Raw genomic sequence first — 11,287 nt, 5'->3', positions numbered from 1 at the left:
CCTTCCTTCCTTCCTTCCTTCCTTCCTTCCTTCCTTCCTTCCTTTCTTTCTTTCTTTCTTTCTTTCTTTCTTTCTTTCTTTCTTTCTTTCTTGGATTTTTCAGACAGGGTTTCTCTGTATAGCCCTGGCTGTCCTGAAACTCTCTTTGTAGAACCAGGCTGGCCTCGAACTCAGAAATCTGCCTGCCTCTGCCTCCTGAGTGCTGGGATTAAAGGCATGCACCACTACACCTGGTTAGTGATACTTTCTTAAACCAGAATAATATCTAACTATATTGTGAATACTTATCCTTATACAGACATGGCTTTTATTCCTTATCAAAAAAGGTTCTTTGCACCAGAGCCCATTATAGAAATCCACAGCTTGTCAAATGCAGAAAACAACCAACCGTGAGACACACAGCCCTAGCTGATACATTCATGACACAGCCCAGACCCTTAAGGCTCAGAGAACATGATGAAGGGGGTGGGGGAAGGGCAGAAAGTTTGTAAGAGCCAGAGGACCAGGAAAGCTGGTGTGAGCTTATGTATGCACAGAAAGCAGTCCCCATGAAATTTCAACAGTATCATTACCTAAGCAAGGCCAGAACAATGGACAGCTCCAAGGACATGCCAATGCAGATAGGGGAGAAAAAATCTCAAACATATAAAAACTCAAGGGGAAGACTATCCAAGAGAACTGATCTTCCCGTCTCTATGTATCAAAATTGAAATGCTAAAATTTTATAAATTAAAAAAGTTACAGCTTTGCTTTGCAAGGCAAAAGTACACTGCTCTAGAGTTTGTGGAGACAAAAAAAAAACTTAAATATTTTAGAAATTATAAATACAGCAAATGACGGTAATTCCAGATGGCAGAGATGTCACTCTTGTCAGCACTGAGCTTAATTAAGACTTGTACTTTAACTGCCTTGATAATGTCTTCATTGCCACTTGAGATAAAAATGGGTAACTATGAAATGACCATGTGGCTGTGCTTATAATGGGGCTGATTTTTAAGATGGAAATTATTTTTCTGCGTCCGAATACACTTTTCTTTCGGCAAGTCATTATTTGATGAGGATACACCTGGATTTAAATGGAACTATATTTTGAATTTCTACTATTACATTGCTATTTCATCCCCCAACCCCAATGGGTTTCACTAAAAAGCCAGATTTCCTTTTATTAACTCAATATTATGCTTCATTGGGTAGGCAGAAACAACATATAGCCATTTTTTTAATTTCACCCCCCCCCATTCTCATTCTCCCTCTTTCCCTCTTTTTTCTCTTTTTGTGAGATAGGGTCTTATTATTTAGTTATAGATGTGCTTCAACTTAACTGTGAACCCCAGGCTAACTTCGAACTCCTTGCAATTCCACTCTGTCCCAACCTCCCAAGTACTAGACTTACGGGAGTAACCTCTCACATCTGGGATTTTTCACTTTTTTGAGACAAGGTCACATATAACCTAGACTATCTTCAAAGTCCTTGTATAGTCAAGGTTGGCTTTGATCTCCTGATCTTCCTGCTTCTGCATCTCAAGTGCTGGGATTACAAGTGTGTTCCACTCTGCTGGAGCATCTCTTCCTTAAGAGATTTTTTCCCCTTTCTTTATACCCTGCTTTCTTCCACAGTTTCCATTACTTCCTTCCTAGATATTTAAGTCAGAAAAGCCATCTCCTATCTGCCAAAAAATACAATCCTTAGTATGTAACTATAACTAACTATAACTATAACTAACTATAACTATAACTAACTATAACTATAACTAACTATAACTATAACTAACTATAACTATAACTAACTATAACTATAACTATAACTAACTATAACTGTAACTACATGGATTCTGTTTACTAATCTTAGCAGAGTCCAGGCAAGCATCCTGAAGGGGATCAATCATCCTTGGGTAGATTTTCGTGATCCTAGGGTCATGGGGTACCAACACCTCAGGTATATTAGTTTCTCTATAATCTTTTAAATGATTACTTTTAGTTTTGAGATGTTAATATAATTCTGTATTAATTTTTTAATCAGAAGTTTTCAAAATATACAACCTCAGGGTTTGTTTGTTTGTTTGTTTGTTTTTCTGAGCTAAGGAATAGGAAAAAAAATTGTGAGTTGGATGTTCTTTCATTCTCAGGCATCCTGCCCATTTACTGTGTTTCAGGATGAGTTTACCCTACCACAGTCCCACGGGGCAGAGTGGTAAAGAGCCTGGTTATGCATAAGAAAGCATTTAACTGATTGTAGGAGGTCAATCTAGTAGTTTTTTTTCCTTATAAAGTCCACAGACTATGCCCGAATATTGATTACTATCACATGCATTTAAAACTACTTACAAAACTAATCAGACAAATAGGGTTTCTCAAAGTTTTCAAATTTCTGATATGTTTCTCTTTGAGACTCAGGGAAGATAAATCAAGGCGTTTCATGTTGCTGTTGTTTATTTTTGTTTTTGTTATTTTTTCATTTATATATATATATATATATTTTTAATTAGGTATTTTCCTCATTTACATTTCCAATGCTATCCCAAAAGTCCCCCATGCCCTCCCCCCCACTCCCCTACATACCCACTCCCACTTTTTGGCCCTGGTGTTCCCCTGTACTGGGGCATATAAAGTTTGCAAGTCCAATGGGCCTCTCTTTCCAGTGATGGCTGACTAGGCCATCTTTTGATACATATGCAGCTAGAGTCAAGAGCTCTGGGGTACTGGTTAGTTCATAATGTTGTTCCACCGATAGGGTTGCAGATCCCTTTAGCTCCTTGGGTACTTTCTCTAGCTCCTCCATTGGGGGCCCTGTGATCCATCCAATAGCTGACTGTGAGCATCCTCTTCTGTGTTTGCTAGGCCCCAGCATAGTAAACTTTGTGTTATAATTCTAAATTGTATCTTTGTTGCTGGACAAATACACGTTGGCTTTATTTTTTAAATTTAAAAATCAATAAAATTAATTGGGAACATCCTGAGCTTTTTGAGTCTCTCTCTCTCTCTCTCTCTCTCTCTCTATATATATATATATATATATATACACACACACACACACACACACACACACACACACACACACACATATATATATATATCAACTTATATAAAATATAAAGTGACTTACATGAAAAGATGATTGCTTTTAAGCAAAAAACCAAAACCAAGGGCAGGGTGGAGCAGGGGAATAAATGTACCCTTGGCTTTGGCCCTTGTGAGGATTTGAGTTTTCACCCCTACATCACAGCTGTGAGACGACTGCCAGTGCCTTGCTGGGGTCGTGAGGCACAGTTAGTGCAACGAAGCTTAGATGAAGCTTAGATAAGAGATCGTAGGTGTTGGCTCACTGGAAATTTACATAATGGCAGAACTGTGGGAAACCCTTGATATTCTGGGCAGAAAGTAATCCTTTCTGAAGTATAAAACAAACCAAAACAGAAAACCAACCAACCAACAAACAAAAAAACCTAATTTCCACCAAGAAAACTTACAATCTAAATGTTCCTTTACGTTTATAACATTTACACTGGTCAAATCCGGGCAAGTGTATGTTTGGCGAGTCTTGCATGTACCTCTATGTGTGTAGAAGATCAGAAAAAGAAAGGCAAAAAGGGAACATGGCAATGACAGTTGAAACAAAATGTCCTGCCTTCCAAAGTTTCCGAAGTCCTTTCTAAACATTATTATTATTGTGAGAATTCGTAAAACTAGGAGCACTGCTATCCACAGGGAGAAGGGAACATTTTTATCAAACCATCTAGCTCATTGCTAAATACCGACGAAAACGATAATTTTATTGAACACAGAGGGACGATTCCCAGACGTGTTACCCACATGCACCTCTCTTCTGCCACAGCATTCCAACTGCAAGAGCAGAAAGGATCCCCTTAGCACACAGCCCCTTGCTCTAAAAATACTGACCTCAGCTTTGAAACCACAGAGCATGGGTTTGCTTGTGTGGCTGGGATGGAAGGCATTGGAAGAGGGAAGGGAAGTATGAGTTAGCAGAATTCTGGAACTCAGATCTAGAAATCACAACTTCAAGATAGGGGGAAAAACCCAATCAATCTACTGCTCTCTTCTGGAGTGTGCGCATGAACATGTGTGCTTCCCGTGGAACTCTCACATGCTTATTACGGGGTACAGGCATTAAGGAGAGAGACAAAGATCTTGCGTATCTCTTAATAAGGGTTGCTAATAAACAAATCCTTTATTTTGCTAAATCCCCTTTCCAATGATCACCTTGGATGATTCTCATGGTAACACTGGCATTTAGCAAGCTCCCCGATTCCGTAAATCCTCAGACCTTGAAACTGGATTAGGTTTTTGCCAAACTAAACAACTATACTAAGAATATTTGTCAGCTTTCCTTTCAGGTTAATTTTTTCCCCAGCTCTCTCAGTATGCTGAATTTAACAACTAACCTCGCTCCTGGACCCTCCCAGTACAGCAGATCTCCAAAGCCGTTACCAAAGGGTAGCAAACACACTTTTACTGACAACAACGGAGAGAAGGGAAGCAATTACCGTCTCCTCTGTGGCTTAATATCAATTGGCTTGTTGATGGCATAAGGTGATCCGTGAACATAAGCGCTTCGGAATCTAGCCACCTTCCCCAGACGTAGGTGCTCACAGCTGGTTGGCAGACTCATTGTATCCCAAATCAGGAAGTAAAAGCAAATCTTAGTGGCCAGCTCAGCATTCCTGGGAAAGCTGGAAAGAGCATGTCAGATAATGGCTTTCAGCCATATGCTGCTGCTCGGGTCGCTGGGTGCTGCTTTTTCTTCGAGAGTAAACGGGTGTCTCCCGGAGGCTACATGCTGTACCTTGTTTTCTGCTCATGGATACGGAAGCTTGTTGCTTGCTTCTAATCAGAGTTGTGCTCCAGCCAATTATTGGCTGAGCAGATGTAGGAGATATTCTGTGGCTCGGCAGAAGCCTGTTTCCACTCGGAACTACCCTCTGAGGAGACGGCAGGTTTTAATCCATTTTGATTTAGGTCTAAGAGAATGGCAACCTAATGTACTAGTGGTTAAATAGCTAGTTGTTTACATATACTTCAAGCACACATGTTATAGGCAGAGCATAATCAATTACAGCTCCATCATCCTAAACTGACTATAAAGACTTACAAAATGGTATGGGCGCATGGAAATGATTATGGGTAACTTTTTAATCATTAGGATCAAAACTTGTGGGTTTTCCTTCATAACTTACTATTCACAATGGCAGTGAACTCAGCCTCTTAGGGACAGAAAAATTATTAGCTGAAGTCCATGTGTGATCACATGAACTGATTACTGATTTCTCCCTTCACTAGCAACATTCAGATATGTAAATTCTCCCCGCTCTTTGGGTGAAGAACTACTGAGAAATCTAATAGCAAGGCCTTTGCTAATTTAAAGAAATAAAAGACAAGTTGGAGCAATTAGGAAAGATTGCAAATGATTCTGCTCACGACATCAGTCTTATGATGAAGTTACAGGCTTAACAAGCTCACAGCTTTCCAGACTCATCTTCTCCAGTGAAATCTTGTAAGCCCTTGTGTGCAAGCCAAGACATCAAGAATGTTAGTATATTGGGCAACTTCAACAGTTGAAAAATGATTTCCTGCAGAGAGCGATGGGGAACACTTGAAATACCATCCCTCAGAAGGTTGAGGTAGAGGGATTGTGACCTTGATACTAGCTTGAGCTACATTGGAGACAGTGTCTCAAATAATTTTTACTTGGGATTTGAATACATACAAACAAATATAAAATCCTTTAAGAAACTTTGTTATTAATGTGTGCATGTTGTATATATGGTGTGTGTATACATATATGTGTGTATGGCATGTGTGTGTGAATGTTTGTACAGTGTGTATGGGGTGTGTGTATGTATGTTTCTGTGGTGTGCACATATGTTCGAATGATATGTGTGGGTGTATGTGTGTATTGTGTTTATGTTTGTGTTGTGTGTGTGATATATGTGTGCTTATGTATGTGTGTGGTGTCTGTGTATGTGTTTATACAAGGATATGTGTGCTATGGCATGCAAATGGAAGAGAACAACCAACCATTGAGAGTCAGTTCTCTCTTTTCTCAGTTAAAGCCTGGGAATTGAACTCAGGTTTCACTCATTCACCTTTAGCCATTGAAACATATGATCTGTCTTGTCTACCCTACACAAACAATTTCTTTAATTCACAGAAGCAGGCAGATGTCTATGAGTTCAGGCTAGCTTGGTCCAGGTCAACCAAGGCGATATAGTGAGATTTTCATCTCAAGATCAACAACAAAAAATGTTGGAACCAGTGATCAAATATATCAAAAGTTAATTTTAATAGGCGACTAAAGTCAGACACTACACAATTTAACTTTAGAGTTTAAAAATGTAGATGATTTCATTCAATTGTTTTATTTTATATATTCTGAGTTACAAAATGATGATATAGGATTTTTTAAAAACATATTTTACCTGTCTTTGCTCCTAGGCTAGCCATGAATTTATAGGCTTTGGTTATCCTACCTGTCTTACCCTTCTAAGTTGCAGGGACTATAAATAGTTGCTACCATTCCTGGCCATACTCATGTAAACATATCACATTACACAGAGATATATAAACAAATATCTTCTCTTTTTTCACATTAATTGTATTTTTCTCAGTGTTTGCTAATATATTTATTTTTCTTAAAGTTCCCAAATATATTTAAACATATATAACATATACATACAAACATACACATATATAACACACAAACACACTCATATATGTATGTGCATTACATGTGCACATACTTATATATGTATACGTGTACACATATGTGTGCATGTGTTTGTGTGCATGTCTATGTTTGTGCTTGTGCATGTGTGTTCCTTTGGGGTAATTCGTTGTTGGGAATTTGGATCTTGTCACACATAATCTATACACATTTGTGTACCTAATGGACAATTTTCTAGTCAAAGCATGGCAATCTAGTAAGTGCTTTTTTACATGAGAGCATATAACATGGCTGTGTTAATATATCTTCAACTAGTATTTTTTAGATGCTTATAAGCATGGTGTCTATTGATAAGAAAATAGTTTTCAATTTATTTTCTGATAAGTGTGCTTTTATTTCAGAAAATGAGACACTGTATGAAAATCATATGCATTTTCTTCTGAATGGGTTATGGCAGTTCACATTTTCTGAGTCCTGTGGACACATCAATTTCCCCACACTACTCCAAACATTACTTATTGATATTCAAGTCTATTTCTTTATAGTTTAAAGACAGGTGACTGGGTCTGGGAGACATCTCAGTTGCTAAATCTGTGTTGCATGATGAGCCTGAGGACCTGCATTTGCTCCCTAGCTCTAACATAAAGACCTAGGTTTGCTGCACTTCTTTGCACTTCCAGGGATGGGGAAACAAGATAGGCAGATCCCCAGAGCTGGCTGGACATGTCCTGGTAAGAAGTCCTGTCTCAGAAAACAAAATAGATGACTCATGAAGAGTGATAGATGAGGTTGACCTCTGGCCTCTGCATGCACAGGCATACAAAGGCATATGAGAAATATCACACATGCAAATGTGAGAAAATGTACATAACATTGAGGCAATGAACCTCAAGAATACAGAGGGATCGCACAGATTCCTTGTTCAACTGAGACTCTTACTACGGTGCCTACAAAGCTAAGGGAAGCTGGAAGCTGACAGCACCAGGGCATAAAGAAATGGATTATTGAGGAATAATCAATAATGTTAACATATACTGGGGCAGCGTCCCCAGTTGTATCATGTGAGGGTAAGGCCTAATGCCTGCCTACATTGAAATATGCATGACCATTTAATGTACTTTAATGCCCTTAGGTTTAAGAGGGCCTTTGGCCTTCTTCCTCCATTCCAGAATATTAAGCACAACAGCACAAGAAAGCAAGATAATTCAAGGGTGTTGTGCAGTAGATTTTCAAATGAAAATTTCCATCAAAGGGCATAAATCAGAAACTGAAGGGTAAGACATGAACTTTCTGGATGAGAATGTAAATCCTCTAAGGGTGGAATTCTTAGCAGGGACAGTTTCACTTGTACTTGTGCAATGGTTTACCAAAAGCCTGGCAGGGACTCCCTCCTGGGAATTAGTTGTACTTCAATGGGGACAAGAAGAGATTACTTTGAAGATTCCTCATGCCAAGAGTCTGGAGTCGAGGAGAACTCTGGCCGGTATGCAGGTAGAGGTCTGGGAAAACAGAATGTCCTGGCCGTGGGACTAGACAGGGTAGCTGGACCCTTGACCTTTGAGAAAATGAAAATATTCTGAGGAATTGAGTCCCACGGAAAGGTGTGAACCTTAGTCCAAACAGGCTTGTAGCAAAACCAGAGCTCAGCTCTTAGTAAGGGTAACAAGGCTGACCCATCTATTCTCTGTGGCTCTGTACACTCTGCATCATTGGTTATAAGCACGGAGTCCAAATAAGTCCCATTCATCATGCTGTTAGCCTGAACTCTTGAGAACATTCAGCCAAAGGCAGACATAACACAGCAGTACACGGAACATCAATTTTCTGCAGCATATCAGTTCTGATGCTGGAAATGACCAGCACAGCAATTAACACAGATGCCAAGAAGTAGCAATCTCAGGCCTCGGGATTTACCGTATTCTGACCTCAACAGTATTTACTAAAGACGATTCTTTTGGCTTCTAGCCTGGCTTGAATTTGGCAATGGGAGAATCTGGGGGAACTTCTTTAGGACAGCAGGACATCATCTGTTCATGTCTGCCCCAGGGCATAAATACCAACTCAGTAATTTCTCCTGCTTTGTAATTTGGGTTTGGGGGAAGAGGGGGCTGGTCTCCAGATTCCTTCCAGCTAAGGGGAAGCTGGAGATCAAAATTCCCTTTAACGTTCTGGGATGTTGGTAATTCTGCCTTCTACATTTCCTGGACAAGGAATCCAGGGAGAGGCTTTCTACTACCACTTATGTGCTAAACAAAACAAAACAAAACAAAACACAAAACAAACAAAAAGACTATTCACCACCACCCAAACATATCTTCATCCAGAGTCCACGCCTTCCTGCTATTAAATGAACCACTACTGAGAAAATTCCACTTGGAAGCCCTACACATGCCTCATTCAGTATCTGTGATTTGATTCCCATCTACTCATTTCCCCTACATTTCCTCTCTCTCCGTACTCCCTCCTTGTGGTTTTCAGCATTACCACCATCCAGCAAATGATCTGACCACTGACAATTGGGCCTCGAAAGCTATAAGCATGAATATCATTACTAAAAACAACAGTACTAAAAGATGGCTAGTGCTGACCATCTGCTTCTGAGATTCTGGGGAGTGTTACTGGAATGAAATAACCCATGTAATTAACATAGTAATGTGAGTTTAGACAATACTGGCATGTTCATTTTTCACAAGGGATTTAGATCTACATCTTGAGTCATGATGAATGTTAGGTGGTAGAGTAGGAGTTAGATAGCAGTTAATTTGGTCCATACATCAGATCAGACTATACAGTTTGCCTTGTATGTACATTGCACTTTCTTAGCCAACATTATGCGTTCTTGACTAGCATATTAAATAAGACAGCCAAAGCTGTTGAATGCTTATGTTTCAAAGATCTCTTAACCTCTTCTGTCTACTTGCTTCTCACCTATTCTACAGTGCTAACAATGCTAACCTCTGAGATTCGAAACATCAACCATGAAGACACACTGGAAAGAGTGTATATCCCATATTCAGCATTTGTGAGCAAATAGGACCTACTTCTCCAAAGAACCCACCAAAATGCAAAAACAAATATCTTTTCTCAGGGAGCTGGGGGTATATGAGTTTTAATTAGAGATTAAGTGGCAAATGCTTGCCTTATTGCTGATATTTCCACTCAATAAATACAAATTCAAGTAGATATTCAATCATTTGAATAAACATGAAATACTTTTGAGTTTGGAAGTGCATTAAGTACTAAACTTTGTTAGTAAACAACCATCAAACCCAGACACTACGGCAGATGCCAACAAGAGCTTGTGGACAGGAGCCTGATATAGTTGTCTCCTGAGGGCCTCTCCCAGTGCCTGGCAAATACAGAAGTGGATGCTCACAATCATCCATTGGACGGAGCACAAGGTCCCCAATGAAGAAGCTAGAGAAAATGCCCAAGGAGCTGAAGGGGTTTGAAGCCCCATAGGAGGAACATCAATACGAAGTAACCAGAACCCCCAGTGCTCCTTGGAACTAAACCACCAATCAAAAAACACACATGGTGGAACTTGTGGCTCTAGCAGAGGATGGCCTAGTTGGTCATCTATGGGAGGAGAGGGCCTAGGTCCTGCGAAGGCTCTATGCCCCAGTATAGGGGAATGCCAGGACCAGGAACGGGAGTGGGAGGGTTGGGAACCAGGGGGAGGGGACAGGGGATTTTTGGAGGGAAAACCAGAAAAGGAGATAACATTTGAAATGTAAATAAAGAAAATATCTAATAAAAAAAAGAAAAAAAAGGAAAAAAAAGAACCCTTATTAAAGTAGGGTTTGAAAAAATAAGGAAATTCTCTTCTATGAATTGTTATCTATCTGTGATCAGGCACTGTAATTACCTGGTAATCCATTCTGTAAATGTAGCTTTCAGACATTATGCATCTGTGTGTGCACAATGGTTACAATTGGGGAGGAATACCAAAAGTGCAGATAAAGAGTTAACAGTCATGGAAGTTGCTTCAGTGTTTTGATGCACCTAACCCTCAAGAGACTGGAGGTTCTAGGGAGTTTAGAGGTCAGGTGAGGTGGAGGGTGGGGGCATCCATGTGGAGACAGGGTGGGGTGGGGAGGAGGTGTGGGATGTGGAGCAGTTGAAGGATGGGAGGGGAGGGATGGGGAATGGAATATGGAGTGTAAAAAATGAATTACAAATAAAATAAAATTAAAAAATATGTAAATTGTTTTATTTCCCACCGAAATAAGGAAAAATATAGTCTCAGTGTGAATAACATGTATCTGTCAAAATAATGATGTTGGAAAATCACCCTCGGTATTTTCCCCAAGGAATTGTTGGAAACTTTCATCCAAGTCAGTCTTTCACTGATAGTGGTCACTGGACCACTTCTGGTAAGGAATGTTAGCATCCTATTATGTTCATAAGCTCTTTGGATTGATAAGGGGACTTAATTTTCCAGTCATGAGGAAAGAACACAGAGGATGAATTTTGTATAAATAGCCTTGTCTCAGCATAGTATCATGAGTCCAAAGTGTAAGCTGCACCATTGTAGCAACACAGTCAGCCAAAGAGAGTGGCGTGTATTCTCTAATGTTTCAAGCAGGTCTTGATTCAAGCAGGTCT

The 11,287-nt window shown here is 39.7% G+C and overlaps 1 protein-coding gene across 6 annotated transcripts in view; it reads right to left on the bottom strand.

Moving 5' to 3' along the window:
• Window positions 1-11,287, bottom strand: part of Pde4d (phosphodiesterase 4D) — a 1,431,689-nt gene that overhangs the window by 355,864 nt on the left and 1,064,538 nt on the right. The window contains exon 1 of one of the 6 annotated variants that reach the window (XM_029468215.1): window positions 4,503-4,971. The exons of the other annotated variants lie outside the window; for them this stretch is intronic. Within the exon in view, the coding sequence (XP_029324075.1) occupies window positions 4,503-4,627 (125 nt within the window). The 5' untranslated portion in view covers window positions 4,628-4,971. Of the gene's footprint in view, window positions 1-4,502; window positions 4,972-11,287 lie in introns of those variants that run through there. 6 annotated transcript variants of the gene reach the window in all.

This window comes from Mus caroli, chromosome 13 (assembly GCF_900094665.2).
Source record: "Mus caroli chromosome 13, CAROLI_EIJ_v1.1, whole genome shotgun sequence".
Lineage (NCBI taxonomy): Eukaryota > Metazoa > Chordata > Mammalia > Rodentia > Muridae > Mus > Mus caroli.
This window is presented reverse-complemented; position numbering and strand designations above follow the sequence as displayed.